This window comes from Oryzias melastigma, linkage group LG12, assembly GCF_002922805.2.
Source record: "Oryzias melastigma strain HK-1 linkage group LG12, ASM292280v2, whole genome shotgun sequence".
Classification (NCBI taxonomy): Eukaryota; Metazoa; Chordata; class Actinopteri; order Beloniformes; family Adrianichthyidae; genus Oryzias; species Oryzias melastigma.
This window is the reverse complement of record NC_050523.1, coordinates 15,723,001-15,741,713: the sequence shown is the minus strand read 5'-3', so window position 1 is coordinate 15,741,713 and position 18,713 is coordinate 15,723,001. Positions and strand designations below refer to the sequence as shown.

General features: G+C 39.4%; 1 protein-coding gene across 1 annotated transcript in view; it reads left to right on the top strand.

Annotated features, from left to right (window-relative positions):
- Nucleotides 1-18,405, top strand: part of si:dkey-112m2.1 (transmembrane protein 132C) — a 213,916-nt gene extending 195,511 nt beyond the window's left edge. Inside the window, exons 7-10 of the mRNA XM_024257731.2 lie at nucleotides 373-581; nucleotides 8,451-8,757; nucleotides 13,889-14,080; nucleotides 16,109-18,405. Of these exons, the coding sequence (XP_024113499.1) occupies nucleotides 373-581; nucleotides 8,451-8,757; nucleotides 13,889-14,080; nucleotides 16,109-17,188 (1,788 nt within the window). The 3' untranslated portion in view covers nucleotides 17,189-18,405. The remainder of the gene's footprint in view (nucleotides 1-372; nucleotides 582-8,450; nucleotides 8,758-13,888; nucleotides 14,081-16,108) is intronic.
- Nucleotides 18,406-18,713: the final 308 nt, after the last annotated feature.

Sequence of the window (18,713 nt, the reverse complement as noted above, 5' to 3'; positions counted from 1 at the left end):
ATCAGACGCAAAAATGTCATACAAGCAACTTGAGTTGTGTGAGTTTTTGTGAGAAAACAGAAGAGTCACGTGACTGGAAAAAAATAAACAAATCAGTGAATACATGAAACCGCGAATAAAAAAACACGAATATGCGAAGGAACACTAATTTGCAATAGTAGTGAATTCCGTCTGTTTTAATGATCCATTTATGATGGAATTGCTCCAAAAAATAATATTCACATATAACAGGATGGTGTCAGAAACATAAAATAGTTCATATTAACAGGAATGGTTTTGTAGGAGGAAAACTGAAGGCTCAGCTCTGAAATACACGGGTCGCCACTGCATACTACTAATCTATTCTTTATTTTTCCACATCTTTGACTTTAGGTGTCGGAGCGCTGTGACTATGTGTACGTCAACGGAAAGGAGACCAGAGGAAGGAGCAGGGTGATGCTCAACTTCACCTACAGTTTTCTGAGTGCGCAGTTGGAGATGAGTGTGTGGATGCCCCGCTTACCGCTGCTCATAGATGTGGCCGACCCTGAGCTCAGTCAGATCAAAGGCTGGAGAGTTCCAGCAAGTGCAGGAAGCACGAGGTAAGACACTGTTGGTTGCACAGAGGCACAAATATATAAAACTCCTTTTTCTCTTTGGTGAAGCAGATAAGTAAAAGAATTATAAAGCTGTTTTGTCTTTTTACTCATCAGGATTGTTTAACATTGTCAGAACACCTTAAGCCTTTTACTTATGCACAACATTGCTGCACAATTTGTTCTAAAGCTAAAAACATAAAAATAGAAATAAATTTTTCTACAGTACGCCTTATATATAAATTTTTCTGACATCCTTTATAGCACGAGATTTTGTTTGTCATCTCTCAAAGTCAAGTGAAACACCAAATGAAGGGGTCCCTTGTTTTAAAAAATGTAAAGACTTTCTTAATTATTCATTAACAGTAATTAAATTATTAATTTATCATCTCAGAATAACAAAAAGAAAAGAAAACATGAGTACGGATTTAACCTGTTTTTTTTTTTTTTCCAAGCAGTATGCTGAAATGAAACCAGCTAGTTTCACATATTTTAATGCAAAACCTTGTAGCTACTTTATTTCAGCTCAAGTTAAATATCAAAATAATTTGAAACTAACAAAAATTTGAAAAATTTTATTTTGAAGTGTCTTTAATTCTTTATGAGTCAATAAATGGTTATGATCTTTGAGACTTTTGTAAAACACAGCTTTTGATAAAACTAACATATTTTCCACACTATAAGGCATATGTAAAAGTCTTGATGTTTTTCATAAAACAACAGTGCCAATTATAATCTGGAGCACTTTATATAGTTTATTTCTAGTTTAAGTGATTTTAAGACGTACGCGACGCTCTGTCAAAATGTCAGTTTTTTCACGATTTATAGACAGGGTTGGGTATAATTGTGCGCTAATGTGGCTAACATGTAGTGGTGTTAGACTGATTTTGTTTTTTTTGTTGCTAGGAAAGTTAGGAGTTAGCGTAGTCACAGTAATGCTTGTTTCAGTGGTATGTCTGTTTTTTTCACGTGTTGATTACAACGTAGGGTGTTATTGTGAATGCGCTAACACTGCTAACATGTAGCGCTGTCAGACTGTTTTTTTTTTGTTTGTTTTTTTTTAAGTTTTGGGAGTTAATATGATGTTTATTTTAGTGGTGTCAACTAGTAGTTTTCTTTAAGTGTTGCAAATAAGGTTGGAAATTTAAGGTATTATGAATAGGCTAATGTGGCTAACATGCAGCATACTGTAAGAAGTTCTAGAATTACTGTGAACGCATTTAATAAAGTCTGACTGACTTATCTCTGATTTTTTTTTGTAGTCTTTAATGTGTTTTATAGTTTATCTCACAGAAATTTGAAAATAAAGCATTCATTGACGGTGCGTCATATAGTGCAGAAATACGGTAAACTCTGAAACCAACCAACGATCAGTATTTTGTTGTACACTTGCATCTAATTAACCCAAAATAAAAAAAAAAAAATAAAAAAAAAAACGTAACTGGAAATGAAATTATTTTATTTTTATATATGTTTTATATTCTCATCTACAATTCCATTAACAAGATAGACTATTATTGGACTTATTTATACCAGCTTCTTTATATTCTGGGTCGCAGGGGTCTGCTTGTGCCTCTAGAGGTGAAAGGCATTATACCTACGGTACTATAGACCTCCACCCACACACTGAATGATGGGAGTGTGGGTGGAGGCAAAAAATATGAAACTGTTATCAAGTGGAGGATAAAATGTATCAGAGGGATGGCTTTTGTTAATGATATTATGGTGATTTGTGAGATTCATAACCACTGCAAGGATGGCAAAATAGTGTGAAAAAGAAAAATTGCTAAGAAATTTAACAAAAAAAAATACTTAATTTAATACAGCAGCATTCTAAGCCCAAAGAACTTTTTTGTGTAATAACAAGATGTTGTTACAAAAAAAGACTGTAAAATACTACATGAATGAATCTCTCTACAATTTAATTAAATTTATTTTTTACCTCTGTAATTTAAAACGCAACAAAAATTACATAATAAAAAAAATTAAAAAGAAAAGTTTTATCTATTAATAAAGGCTTCTAACAATCCCTGCATGAGAAAAGGAGAATAATACTGGTTTATCCACATTATCAATGTGTAAAATTTAACAACAGTGTAACACAAAAATATTCAGTGTTTAACTAATAAATAATACCCTATTTTCTGTGTGCAGTTTAAATGTTTGGTTAGGTGTTCTTGTGAATAATGCAGCTAACATGTAGCAATATAGAACTGTAGTTTTTTGTTTTTGTTTTTATGTTATTAACAAGGTTTGGATTAAGCCTTTTCACTGTAACATTTGTTTTATCGGTATCAGTCTGATTAAAACAAGGTTCGGAGTTACAGGTATTGTTAATACCAGTGAACTATATAGGCTAAAGCTGCTATGCTAGCTTGTTGCGTACACAAAGTTGGATGGCATTTTGGATAGGTCCAGTTTGTGTAAATCTTACTCTCTGTGGAGATTTAAAGAAAAGTTTGAAATGCAAAAAAATAATACCATGGTCTTGGTCTAATTTTTGTTCCCTTTTAATACTGGACTAAAATTAAGTATTTTATGGTCCTTTTACTGTATCTGCTAAGCTGTATTTGATTGTTTAAGACCTTTCCAATATGGCGTTGCTCTTTACGTACTTTTGACAATGGTAACAGGCTAGCATAGCATTTCTAGCAATATAATTCAAGGGTTAATACACTAGCATGGCTAACGCTACAAGTAAAGCAAACGTGTAGCTAAAGTTGTAGCTACAAATAAGTTCTATAGTTACTGTGAACGCAGTTGATAGAGTCTAAGGCCCAATCCGAATTCTTCCCATCTCTCTACACTGTCTCCTTTCCCCTACATTTAGCCTTCCAAAAGGAGAGTTATGGAAAAATCGTGTCTCATATTTCGTCTGATGATATCACCAATAGTCGCCTGTCAGTTAGCTTTGGCACAAAGCTTCTAGCACTCAAATATACTCAACAACAGCAGTTTTATGACTTTAAATAAAAGGTCGTGCTGCAACAAAAAGTCATTATTTAAAGGGGCCATACCATGACTTTCTTCAGTCTTTCAGAGTAAACTATATCCATATATATATATGATTATATAATACCATTGGAACACTGAAAAACAAATTATTTATGAAATATTAGTTATTTTATACAAGTTTTTTCCTACCCGAAAGTAAAACGACTCAATTCCCGAAGCTCCGCCTGCTGCCGCAGCGTGTGGCTGCCGCCGATTTCATGACATCATCCTAGAGCCTTTCTTTCTTCATTTCTCCCACAAAAATAAAGAGTATCCAATTTTTTTCAACGATAGATGCACATACCTGCTCTTAGCAGCCCTGGGCATTGCTACACTGGTCCACAACACAAATGGCCCCTTTAAATGTAAACTTCTGTACTTCAGAGCGCACCCACGTGAAGAGAAACACTTTTCCTCTGCAGCACATCGCGACACAGAAGCCCCTCGTGACGGAGGGCTTTGTGTCCCTCCGCTTGGAGAGTGGGATCTTAAAGAAAATATTTCTGACACCACTTGCACTTCAAAAGGTGGGATAGGGAGAAGGAAGAATTTACTTTGGGCCTAATTGACTGACAGACTTAAGTCTAACTCTTGTGTCTCACTTAATGCGCCTCATAATTCGGTGAGCCATAAAGTTCGGGCAAAAGTTTGAAAATAGACCATTCATTGACGATGTGCCTTTGAGTACTGTAGTGGTTTACATGTTCTGAGTGGTCTACAATGATTTTATTATCCATTCATAAAAAGTTTAGTTCTAGATAACTTTTTCTTCCATAGTTCAAAGCTGAATTCTTTAGCGATGTGAGGATTAGCATCTTTCTCAATGACACGTCAACGCTCAGGTGTTCCAGCGTAAACTATAGCTGGAGGAGAATTACTGTTTTATTTCCTCCTCTTAATGATCACAGTAAGAGCAGCACCCGGCAGTTCTAATAATAATTTTAAAAAACAGTTTATTTTTCTTCTAATGTGAATAAAGTCTGTTTAAAATAGAATGTGCAAATGACAACAGATGATCAGTGAAGCTCACAGACTAATTTGCATCTAAAAATAGACATTCTAATCATGATTTACTGCCCTACAAAGAGTCAGTGTCATGATTTGAAGCATCTCTTTCAACCGAGCCCGAATATTCCATTAACACACAATTTGTATTGTAATTTATACGCCAATTACAGGAAGTGGCAGAGAACACTCAGATCATCTTTGGTGTTGCTGATAAACATGTAAATGAAATCAAGACGCATTAGTTTGTGAAGCAGTTACATGAATGGCTGCCTATGACATTTTGAAGAACTTTGAAGAAATAAATATGTAGTGACACATTTGACAGGGAGATCTTTGATGCTTTGTTATTACGCCTCCACTTTGGGCCTTTGTTACAAACAAAATGGTTTGATGTTGTAATTTTTTTATTGTTATTATTTTATTATTGTTTTGATATTGTGGTGTTTTTGGCTCATTGGCCGACAGATCTTTGGTATAAAAGGTCAACACTTCAGAAGTGAGCAGAAACAGATGGTGGATAATTCTTGCTGGAATGACGCCAATGTAAATACCGTGCAGGAGCATGGATTTTTATTTTCATTTTTTTATACACAAAGAGAAACACTTTAATATTCTTGGTGTAGATAGGAGAAGCATTTCATGTTTATATTTACATGAAGCAGTCAGCTGCACCTATACTGTAGATCATCCCAGAAGTGTTATATTTGATGAAAATGTGACGCTAAGCACACTGACCTCATTGAAGTAGCCAAGAAATCAGTTAGATATTGTTTAAGGTTTTTGATAGTTCGCGTTGTTGTAAGCTTACAGAAGATAGAAAATTGTATGGTCAGCAAGAATACTTGTGGGGTTTAAATGATGCACAGTTGCTTTTAGGGCCCATAACATTACGCTATCTAAGCAAGCCTAAACCTATGACGTTAAAAGTTCTTCATTGCAATTCAGTTTTTGGGTCAGTATTTTTGTGGATAGTTACGTGTACATGGGATGACCTGCAAGGGTGTTGTAGGTTTTTGGGTCACGCATGTGGTAAAAGTATATCATGAAGTATTAGTGAGACTAATGTAAGTTGCTCACCCTTATGACATTCGGGTGATGCTGTTGTACCGTGCCCTTACGCTGCACTCTAGTCATTAGTGAGATGTGTCCACCGGCACCTTAATGCTGCAAGCACGGGTTTTGTAGGTGATATATACGTGCCTGTAGGATGCCCACACATACTACACTCTGTCTAATTTTCTCATTTTTAAGAGTCTGGCTGCACGGATGGAGCATGCACATTTTACTTGAACAGAAATAACTGGTCCCTTCTGCAGAAATAACTCCCCCTTGTGTTTGTGGAGTGTTAAAAAATAAAAATTCCTTAGAACGTGTCTGTGTCTCACCTACTTCATCTTTACCTACCCTTACGTGCTCACTACAAAAAATGTGCATGAGCGTTTTAGCTCTGAGCGGTCTACGACGTTGAAATATCGTAAGGGCCAGGTTTGAGCTTTTTTATGACGCAGCCCGTATTCACCCATGAGGATAGTTGTGACAACGCCTTAACATTGCTGGTCTGATTGGATGATGATGTTTGTCCATCATTATGACCAAAACTTATTTGACACAAGGCCATACTGGGTATGCTAATTATAAAACTTTTATTAGTATTCAAACATTGCAGATGCATTTAAAAAAAAACTCAAGGGTCATCATTCAATCAGTGAAGCCTCATAGTAACTCCCTTTTTCTGGTTTCTTTTTGTGTTTAATTTTATTAACATTTCATCTTCATTTATGCAAATTACTTTTGGATTTTAAAACTGTTTTATTTTTAATTTGTTTAATTTCTTTTAGAATTGTATTTTGGATTCTGGAATCTAATTTGATTTCCAAAATGTAATGTTTTTGTCGTGATCTTTCATATGTTTAGGGATTTGTTGGTTTGATTTGCTCTTCAGGGCCACCGTACTTTCAGAAACCAGCTTAAAGTGAAGTTCTCAGCATCACATAAAGAGTATTCAGCCTTAGTGACACATAGTTCTGTTAGCTCCCTTCATCTTCTCTCTGCTTTGGAGCATGCATTTGATTCAAATGAAAAAGGGATTCAGAATTACACAAATGCTCTGTTGGGGCAGTAAAATCAGTCAACTGCAGGACCAGGCAAAAATCACATTTAAATATATTTTTATACATAAATCTTTTTCTATAACTTAGTTTCATATTTTCATGCTTATATTTAACAGTGTCTCTTTTATAATTGTTCACTTTTGTCTTAGAGTGTCACTCTTCCACAAGCACCACTTGTTAGTGATGTAAGTGCAGATTAATCATGCATTAAAGGGTCGTTCATATCCACTAGACTGAATATATATTCGTAGTTTGTGCACATTTTACACGAAAGACAGCAAAACAGATTGTTTCTTGACATTTCCTCCTCAGAGTGCTCCATGCTCCAGCTAAGTGAACAGTCATTCAGTGTGCAAGCCTCCTTATTAAAGTCCCGCACCCTGGATGACCTGTCAGTCACGCCGGCAAACATGCCCTGACCTTGTGTTTCTGCTGCCAGCAACAAATGTCACCTTGATGTAGATTGCTGTCCCCTCACTTATTTGGAGGAAGAGGAGGGGACGGTGCATTGAAGCCAGGTTAGGAAGCAAGCCAAGCCACTGGGCCACAACATGTTAACCTGTCAGCCCATTTTTCTGCCTGACTAGCCATGCCTCATTAAACCTAATGGAAACTGTCAGTGTCACTCCCCCTCGGCCACCTGACCAGAAGAGAGGCAAGTGGTGCTTGAAGGAATGTGAATAAAAGGTGTAGAAGATTGGAGGAAAAGTAAAGTATAAAAACTAAAAGGTGAGCATCTGCAGAGAAATGATTAGATGTAAAACATGTGCATTAAAGGGTATTCAGCTTTATTTAAAGAACTTTCTCTCCTTCTCATGCGTTACTCAAGAGCAGTGTCAGCATTAGGGATTGTAAATAACACAATATGGTCTGAGCAAAATTGTATTGTATAATTTTATTTATTTTTTATTGCGTAACTAGTCGTCACTTGTAATGTTTAATGTGAGAGTGTATACTTGAATGAATAATTACCTTTAGTCTGTAACCAGTGATATGGTTTTAGTTAGATTTTATTGAAAAATTTTGTTATGTTATCAATAGTTTGTGGAAAAGTTTAATGTGCGAGTGGGTATTTGAATGACTATTTACATTTATATTGAAGTTTGTATTGTATTGATGTTCACTTGTTGAAAACTAGCTTTGGCTATAATAGGGTGTGAAGCATCTTTATTGTTTTTTGGACATTGTCCCTGTCAACTAACTAACTAAGGAACGAACTCACTCACTCACTCGGGTCAATAGCATCTAAATGTAACTTGGTTGAAAATAAAGCTATAGAACCAACATTTGACTAAATTCTACAACTACAAACATTCAGTTTGTAATTTCTCAGTTGTTTTTATCTACGAAGTATTTGCCAGGAGCTAAAAAAATGTCAAGCATAAAGAAAAAAAATATAGGTTGCCCTTTTACAGAAAAAACGTGAAAGCAAGTCAGTCTGCAGTGTGTCTCTGCGAGCTGTTTTTAATGGATCTTTAAAAAGCCGGAACACTGTGACTTTTGGAATGTCAGGCAAACGTGCCGCACGACACATAATCTGACAGCCTTAAATGCATCAGAAGCTTCATCGACTTTTATCTTGGAAAAAAACCCAAACCAGTTATTGTGAGGCAAAGCAACTGAAAGAGAATTGTGTCTTTGCAGATGCCGAGGTTGTTACCTGCAAACAGCCTAGTGTGGTGGCTTTATAGTCTCTCTGCTCTGCATCGTTTGATCTCTGCTCTCCATCCATAGCTCAACAGCATTCCCCTTTTGCCTTCAGGTATGAGAGAGTCACCGACAGCAAAGACGCAGATGCGGCAGACGACCGGACGGACAGCTCCTGTGGACCTCAGTACCAGAGCACCACTCTGCGTGTCCTCACGCAGTTTGTGGCCGATTTGGGGGAAATGAAAGGAGTCTCCGAGGACGATGGGACAGATCAGCAGAACTTCCTCCTTGGTACCGACTGGCATGTGGACATGACGCAACTTGTCAAGGAATTCTTGAGGGTGGAGGAACCAAGTATCGTTGAACTGCTGAATGGTCAAGTGCTGATTGGACGCCGTGCCGGAGCCACCAAACTACAGGTTCTAAACTTTCATGAGAGGCTTTGCTTTAAGCTGAGACAAATCCAACTGTAAATGTAATGGTGTATTCAGACTGGACACATTTGTTTTGCATAAACAGAAGTAGAGTTCTTTTCCCCAACAATTTGGAACACATTTCAGTCTGTGGGTCACAACTCAAGTTTTGTGGGTTGTGACTCAAGACTTGTGGGTGGTGACTCAAGGCTCGTGAGCTGCGACTCAAGTCTCGTGGGTCACAACTCAAGTTTCGTGGATCGCGACTCAAGACTTGTGGGTCACAACTCAAGTCTTGTGGTTGACAACTCATGTCTCATGGGCAGCGACTCAAGTGTCATGGGTCACAACTCAAGTGTTGTGGGTCGCGACTCAGGTTTTGTGAGCTGCAACTCATGTCTCGTGGTTGGCAAATCAAGTCTCATGGATCGCGATTATATTCTCGTGGATCGCGATTATATTCTCATGGATCGCGATTCAAGTCTCGTGGATTGCAACTCAAGTTTCGTGGGTCACGACTCAAATCTCGCGGATGGCGACTCAAGTCTTGCAAGTCGCGACTCAAGTCTCGTGGGTTGTGATTCAAGTCTCGCGAATAGCAACTCAAGTTTTGTTTGTTGCAACTCAAGTTTTGTGGATGGCAACTCAAGTCTCGGGGGACAGTACTCTGGTCTCATTGGTCATAACTCAAGTCTTGTAGTTTGTGACTCACGAGACTTGAGTTGCAACCTACGAGATTTGAGTCGCGGCTCACAGCCAAAGCTTTAATGAAATTTTATGCCATAAATTAAGTGTTGAAGCGCCTTTTGAGATGGTGAATTCAATTCATTACATCCCATAATATTATCCTGTAGCTCTTTGTAGTGAGTTTTCTTGATAAAATGAGCGGATGTGTGGCAGGGGTGGCTCTGAGCACTGATTTCTGCTTTGAGCCATATACGACTCACAAACTTTGGGTTGCAGCTGACGGCCTGTCGCTCTGCGGGTTCAGAGGTTTTGGTTTAAGGTTTCCAGCACAAGAGGACCAAGGCCCTTCATTTAAGTCTGTTCATTTCTGCTCCTGCAGCTCTACATCGGGGGGTGTTATGTTACCACGAAAACCCATGCACTGCGTATAAAATAGGTAAACTCAGTTTGGACCAACAGACTTTTCCGGTCTATATACATCCTAACACACCAGAACAGTTTGCTTCTCGTGAAGTGCAATTTACAACTTTAGCAGAAGTCTAGCCCCCAAAATATATATTCACTTCAAAAATAAGTGATTGTGTGTTTGGTAGATCATTACTCTGCCATGATAATAATATTTGGTTATAAATCTTGTGGTTTTAGAAAGCCTGTATTTACTATTACATATTTAAATGGTGCCACATCTGTAAGAAACATGCATTCATGCAGCAATGCTGAGTATTTGTGTAAAAACTTTGCCAAATCCTCTCTTTCATAAGCTTACAGAGCAGCAATTTTTCATAAAATCTATTTTAAGCTTTTGGTTTGTTATGGCCAATTCTTTTTTATTAATACAACCCACTAACATGGTAATTCTGTTCATCCTCATGAACGCGTGTTCTTTACAAATATGGCACCATTGAAAAGATGATTCAACTCAAATTTATCACTAAGAAGCATTGGTACAATAAAGAAATAACCTGCCAAGCACGAATTCTTGATTTTGGGTTTAAGTTGCCAAAAAAAAAGATGCATGGTGAGGGATAACTGATCAGGGAAGAGAGTTTGCAAAATGTGGAGTAAGACGGACCAGATTTGGCAGTGGGAAGGGAAGAAATTCAAGAACAGCCAAATCGATTTCACTTGGGCATAAACACTTAAACCCATCATGAGGCTGACAGAAAGACATGCTTTAATGGCACATCCAATAAAAGCCTACACCTGCGCGGCCTCTCTTTCTCTCTGCCTTTTAGTCTGCTCCTTCCAGCCACGTGTGCATGCACACACATGCTCAAATACTCCCAATCCTATTTATTTAATGATACAATCAGGGCCTTGCTCTGGGTAACGCGTTAGTCGCGCTCATGTCGTAAATCAACATCAGTGTGACATTTACAAGATGGCACAACAACACAACACATTGTTGGAACACAGGACTGGGATCGTTTTCTGCTCCTTATTATGCATTGAAGAGCACCGTGCGCTCTGCAGGACCGAGTAGCCGGGGCACACTGAGGGTTTTTTTTTAAAGCTTTTCCTCTCACAGCTGTAGGCAGATGGTTTTGTTGTATCAGTAGAAAGTAGTTCAACATTTCAAAGACAACCATTTGCTCTGAAGTTTTTTTCTAATTTTCCTTTTAAAGTAACATTTATCCAAATGCATATGCATGTTTTATAAAGCAAAGCAGAGATAAAGCAGGAATTTATCCTCTAATATTTAAGTATTTACAATAAATCCAACTGCTACATAGTTTTTGAGTTGGGTTTATTTGGCAAAATATCAGTTTTATGCTACTTAAAGACACACTCCTATGAAAATTGGGCCTTTAACATGTTTTTGTGCCATTGTAATTATTATCATCATGAAGCTTAAAATACCATTTCTGGGTATTTCTTGATTTAAAATGTTGTGAATTAGGAACAGATGAAAAAAATACAGTTTGAAAAAGATTGTAGTTGAGACGTTGAAGCCATAATTGGCGGGCCACAAGCTCCCATTCCATTCTTATGCATTCACTTGTAGACAACAAGTAAAAATCCAATTAGTTGTCACGCATCTAGGTGTGTGAAATTTGTTCTCCACATTTGACCCATTCCTGGGGGAGAAGTAAACTGTAGACACAGCTGCACTTGGGAGCCATTTTGTGGTTTAACCTCCCAATCCAACTCTGTAATGCTGAGTGTCAAGCAGGGAGTCACTGGGTCCCATTTTTTAGAGTCTTTTGTTTGACTCGCCTGGATTTGAACTCACAACGTTCCAGTTAAAACTGTACAGCTGGATGGTTCCAATATTACTCACCATTTTGTTGCATCAATAATGTTAGGCTGTGAGGGGCTTTAAGCTAGCAGGAAAGCATGTAAACAGATGGATGATGGGAAGTGCGGGAGGGTTACTCTGCACCAACAGTCACACCCGTATCTCAGGAGTGAATTTCTGATGAACTACTGCCACTCTGCAGAAACTATGTCCTAGAAAATGACAGGGTTTATTTAGGCTAAAAACGACATAATAATTAAAACCATAATTAAAAGACCACTAAGGACACTTTTACAATAGATCAAGAGATGATCGGAGTGGGAGTTTAATAGAGTTCCAAGTCTACAAATTTAAACACACAACCAGAGTCTTGTTTGGATTTAGCATCACAGCTAAAGACATGGATATGACATTTAAGCCGAAGCCAGGGTTTTCAAAGACTCCACTGATGTTGAAAAATCCCATAGTGCCATTGAATTGGTAATAGGATCGTTAAAATACTGGGCTGCAAGTTTGATGGTGTTGCAGTAGGAGGAAATAAATCAATTTAAGTGCTCACTTTCTGACGTGTTATGGATAGGGCAGCACATTCTGCAGCTAACCTTTGCAGAAGTGTCACCCTGTGAGTCAGAGGCACACGGTCCGGATAGCAATGATTTCATGTCATTGTTGGGATCTCCACACCAGTACCAGGAGAAAATTGGATTTTACTGGTTTTAAGGGACTGAGTGTCATCTTCGATCTGGACTAAAATAATAAAGGACTGGACTGGTGTCTTTGAATTGAAAGCTGCTTGGGAGGTAATTGCTCTCGTGGGGAAACGCGTAAGGAAATCTGTAAACTTGGAGATTGGGAAGGAAAGGAATTGGATGCCTCTGGAAGCCTTTTTAGGAGAATGTCACGTTTATGGATGAGGGCCAAAAGCAGAATTTGCAGTTTCTGTAATGGGGTTGTAGGAGAAACAGGGAGAAACAAATAATGTAAAAAGAAGAAAAGCAATCTGTCTGCTACTGTTGCTATCAAGTCTCAGACAGAAGAATCAACATCCCAGAAAGTAAAAAATAGAAATCCTAGAAGCACAGAATAGTGAAAGAAAGGAGTCCTGATCAACGGGGGAAATGTAATATATTTTAATGTAGTGTGATCCTAATCAAATCTCAATGTAATTTGACATATTGTTGCAAATCTGAGAAATACACAGTATATGTGTCCTTATTTAACCCTGACGTATGCAGTTTTAGTACATTTTTTCCCCTTTTTTAATACACAGGATTAAATATTTAAAATGGTCTCTTGCAGAGATTCAAAATCAACACCTATTTCTCTTTTGTGCCAATTCTTCCTGATGACACGTTCAAAGAGGTGCCCTTTACGAAGCACACACTCTTAGCGATTGGAAATTAGAAAATACTGCGCTGGGAGCCAAAGGGAAAGTGCAAAGAGGTAAAGCAAAGGCAGGAAAACAAGTAAATGGGGCTGTACAAATGAGGCAGTGATCAGTGCTGACAGTTCATTATGGCTGGTAAATGCAGCCATGTGGGGGCGGCTACAGGAGAGACTGGAGCTGTAATTGGAGCGGATAGGAGAGAATCTTATAACGGTTTCACAGTCTGCTTTACACCGCAGGTTGCACAAAAGGTTGAAGCGCACCCTAATTCGCCCGTGATTTAAATACATATGTGTTTTTATGAGGGTTCAAGAAAAATCCTGTATTATATCCTCATTTTTTTATTATTATTTTTAATGCACTTGGGGTTTTTAGCTCTTTTTTTAGACAAAAAATCTGACTTTTATGTCATGTTCAAAACCTCTAATACAATAATACCTAAAAGTGGGGGACAAGTTCATCAGCTGTTTAAGATGATATATTATTTTGTTACTTTTGCCAACCAAAGCTTGACATATTTTATCATTAGTCGGTATTTTTGGAGCCACTCTATTTGCCCCAACAAGCTTCACCAGGAATAAAATCTTTAAAATTAAACTTTATTTTTGTACTTGATTCTCCCATATTTGCAACACTACAATGCAATCGAGCTTCTATACCTTTGAAATTCAGGGGTTTCACTTCAAGCAAAAAAAAAAAAAAAAAAAGGAACATTTTATCTTTGATCTTCTACATTTGAATCATTGAACTTGTAACTAACTACCAGCCAAATGTTTAGAAAACTGCTGTTAAACATAACGACTCTCTTTGTGTTTGATTTGCAGGTGCGGTCTCCTCTGACATCTACGGTCTTGGCTGAGAGGAGCATCCGGGTCACGGATGACAAAGTGAGTGTGACAGAGCTCGGGGTGCAGTTGGTGTCTGGACTCTCCCTGTCCTTGCAGCTCAGTCCCGGGAGCAACAGGGCAATCGTTGCCACTGCGGCAACACAGGAAGTCATGGAATCCCCAAAGCAGGTAGAGTATTGTCTGCATTCCCACCATAATCCCAAAGTACTAAAAAACTATATAGTGCCCGACTATCTTGTGCCCTGTATTCAGACACCATGCTCATTACTTTTTTAAACAGCAAGATGACGTCACCAATTTCACAAAGTGAAAATTGACACAAAAATTGTTCAAACGTAATGCATTGTGGTCTATAATTTTCAATGTAGTGAGCATTGATGCACACTGGGTTTTCACAAAGACTTCTGGGAAATTTCTATGGCACTTGATTTTGGAAGTGTAGAGTTGGACAACACTACAAAATGGCGGACGCACTATATAGTGTACTATTCAGTAAGTAGTGAAGGAATTCTGACCTACCCTAAATATTTATTCAGAGTAATGACCTGCGATGGACTGGGGACCTTGCCTAGTAGTAGCCGGGACAGGCTTTGACATCTCCATGACCCCAAAAGGGATATAATGGGTTAAGAAAATGGATGTGTGGCAAAGTGGATTTTGGGTATAACCCAAACGAAAACAACGCCACCCCGGAATGTAGGGTCCGGGGACCCCAAAGGGAAGTCCTGATAAAGGACACGTAGATTCTTTCCCAAGCAGCCAAGACGTGGTTCCAGTTCAATAAATAGTTTTATTAAAAGAAATTAAAACCAATTAAAACCAATTAAAACAATCCAAGCTAAAAAAATAAAAACCCTACTGGGGGAAGGCTTTCCGGCAGAGCGCTGGGCGTACGAGGGGAGAAAAAAAAAACAAAATGAAACAACAAATGGATTTCACCCCACAGTGACATGCACACACACACACGTGAAAGGGAATGGACCCACACCAGGAAACAACAAGCCTCCACCGTCGTCGGCCAACACGCTCTGCCAAGCACTTCCCTGAAAAGAGAATAAAACCAGTAAGTAGGGCAACCATGCACACCTTCCCACTCACACCTGAACAAAGTTTAATAAAAGTTATAAGAATAAAAAGGCAACCGTCCATAAAGTCCAGAGGTGCGCCAGAAGCCTGAAGCCGCTGAAGGGGAGGGCGAGCCGGAGGCCTGAAGCCGCTGACGGGGAGGGCGAGCCGGAGGCCTGAAGCCGCTGACGGGGAGGGCGAGCCGGAGGCCTGAAGCCGCTGACGGGGAGGGCGAGCCGGAGGCCTGAAGCCGCTGACGGGGAGGGGGTGTCCAGGCAGGGCTTCAGTTTGGCCGCACCGCACAGGAGCAGAAACCAACAAGATAAAAAACAGGCAAAGTAGGCAAACCAGGCAAAGCAGCAGGGGCTCACAGTCTGACCCATCTATCCTGCCAAATCACATGCTCTCCAGGTGCGGTGGAGAGGGGACCCTGGTGCTACAGGTCCGTCACCAGGTTTCAGGTGCCCCACTGACTGGGCCTGGAACCTGTAGCACATTGCGGCGTCCCCTCTTCAGAGTGCAGTGTGCAAGCACAAAGCAACTCTGCCCTTTTATTGGCTCCACCACACCCTTTTGGCAATTGAGAGGATTGCCAACACCTGTGTAGCAGGTGCAGCGCATTTCATCCTGCTACAATCGGATGGACAGATAGATTGACGAATATTCAGAGTAATGAGTAATTTGCATTACTCTCAGAGGGGTGTGAGTTGTTTTAGGATACCTTTAGCTAGCTAGAGTCAAGATTATTAGGGAGTTTGTTCTACTCACTGGATTTTTTCTAACTGACACACCTTATAAAGCAAAGCTTTCACCTTGATTACAATCTCCACCCACATAACTGTTCTGTTATTACTATAATTATATTTTCCAATGAAGGCTGAAGTCTAAAATAATATTTTGCTCTCAGGCAAAAATCCAGTCCATCCATTTGTTATAATTAACCTTTTTTCTGCAATAGAAACCGACTTTTTCCCCCCGTGTCTCTGTGTTGTGTTTTCCAGAGTTTTTTTTTTTTTTTTTTTAGGTCCTTTCGCATTGAAATTGAATTTTTTAGTTAGTCATTTTCAGCGATTCCCTCTGTTTCACTGCTGTTTTACCAATTTGAGTTTGGCTCTGTGTCTGTTTCCACAGGAGGCTCTCATCAGTTCTTGGCTCCAGTTTAGTGATGGATCCATGACTCCACTGGACAACTACAACGCAGCTCATTTTACCCTGGCAGCCGCCTCTTTGGACGAACAGGTGGTGGAAGTGCAGCGCAGTGAAGTGTGGAAGTGGCCCATTGTCGTAGCCAAGGGGGAAGGTCAAGGTTTGCTTGTGCGTGTTGAAATGAGCTCATCAGAGGTCTGTCAGAAGGGCAAACGGCGTACGACTTTGGCCACCGGCATAGTAAATGTTCAGGTGAGGTTCGGTCAATCGGAGGAGCGATACAGACAACCCGGAGACAGAAGAACACGTCCAGATCCTCCGTATTACGGTGGATCTATATCTGACATGGAGACTGGATTGATAAACCGTGGAGCCACTACCATTAGAGGCCAGGTTCCAATGAAGCCCAATGGGGGCCGTTTATCGGCAGACAGAGGGGCAAGAGTCCCAAACCAGTTTCCTGAATACCCAAACCAAGCCGAGCTCCCCCGAAGCCGCAGCACCGACGAGGACTTGCTGCCGTCACGACGAGGCCTGACGGATTTGGAGATCGGAATGTACGCACTGCTGGGGGTCTTTTGCCTGGCCATTTTGGTTTTTCTTATCAACTGCATCTCTTATGCGTACAAATACCGCAACAAACAGATGTCTCTGGAGGCCCCGGAGACGATGCCTCATGCCCATGACTGGGTCTGGCTCGGACAAGAAGAGGGGCTGTGCCTGCAGCAGCAGCAGGAGGAGCTGAGCGGAACGCTGGAGGAGGGTAGTCAATTATTAAATGGGGGCGTGCAGCACGGCCGCGCCAGCGGAGGTGGATGTGGCTCGAGTGGAAAGGATCACCGGAGTGAGTCACTTAACTCACCCACCACCAAGAGAAAGAGGGTGAAGTTCACTACTTTCTCAAACGTAAAGTCCAGTAATGGATGTCCAGTACTCAGCCCACTAGCGCTGGTGCAGACCAGCGAGATAAAATGGGTCTGTCCAGACATTGAGCTCGGGGACTCAAAGGATCTTAGAAACTACATGGAAAAGCTTAACGAGAATGCAATTAAGAACACTGCATAAGAGGTACGGGGTGTTTTCAACAAACTGCAGAGAAACTCACCTGAATGCCTTCAGAAAACGGAAGGAGGAAAAGGAAGAAGGGGTGAGGACACAAACATGTGGCTGTTGTTTATTTGTACATCTCCACATTAAAATAGAATAGTGGACTCAGCCGCAGTGACCGTTCTGAGAGAGTCAAGCAACAATTTTTCCAGACACGTTTTGCCACGACAAATTAACACCATGCTCAAAAGGGGGAATTGTGAACATGGTTTTGTTGCTTTTTTTGTTTTTTGTCTGTATTTAAGTTAATACTCATTTCCCATTTCTATGTCAGTGCAAAATCTAACATTTTAATGTTTTTTTATTGTTTTACTAAAGCATTTTTTTGTACTTTTTGAACTCCTTTTCTAACTTTTCCCCCCAGATTGTATGTATTCTCCTCAACACGGGCAGGCAGATCTAGATTCTAGAGCAGGAGTTTCAACCAGTCTTTTATTGTATATAAAAGTAGAGTTTGATTTGTTGATACTATGTGTAGTAACATCTTGTAAAGTGTTGTTTTTATTTAATTTTTTATGTTTTCTGGTTTTGATTTAGTTTGTTTTTCAGTCTCCAGGAAGCAGATCTGTGCATGACGTTGTTAAAGGCGAGGATTATGTTTCTGATCTGGTATACAGACTCAGAAAGTGTAGATAAATTAAAAACCTGTGAGCTTGGAGACAAGTCCGTCTAATTATTATCATGATCATTCATAACGTGAGGACTTGAAATTGTTTAATACTATTATTGTTATTATTTTTTTTTCATCATAAGTTGTTTATTTGTGATGACTGCTCCTCCCCCTTTGTATATGTCACATCACGTAGGCTTGTCTGTACAAAATCAAATGACCTCATGTCGCAATTATGTCAGAGCAAATTACACTCATCTGCATAATCGTGAGTATCAAGACAATCACATACAAGAAAAAGAATTCCCAGTGTTTTCATCACAATACAACTAGTTTGGTCGAAATTAGCAGATTAAAAAAAAAAGATGGGAAAACTGTGAATGCCATTTTGGATCCTAGTAAAGACAATTTATAAAAGAGTTCTGAAAAACTGTGAAATCAATGACCATATCTGATCTATTACCCTTCTTCTGTTGTATGGCAGTATTAGTCAAGTTCATCCTTTTCTACTGTGTCTCTGTTTGAAAATTGGCTGCTGACTTATTAAAATTGAAGGTGACTCTTATTTGTCTTTGGGATTCATTGGTCTCCTCTGTTCTGCCTTGGTTTTCTGACTGATTTCAGGAGGTGCAAAGATGCTGCTTTCATTAAATATTGTAGGTGTTGACAGTTTGGCTGCTGGGGCTGAAGAGGAAAATATTAACTCGGGATGCAATGCACCACCTTGATCTTAGCTATGAGTTTTTATTAGTTATAAAACACATTTGTTGTTTTCATTAAACTTGTTTTTTTATTGTCTATAACTGTAAAATAATGCACAAAGTAAATTTCAGTGATTTAATGCTAGAAGTAGACATGTGCTGTTTGACTGTT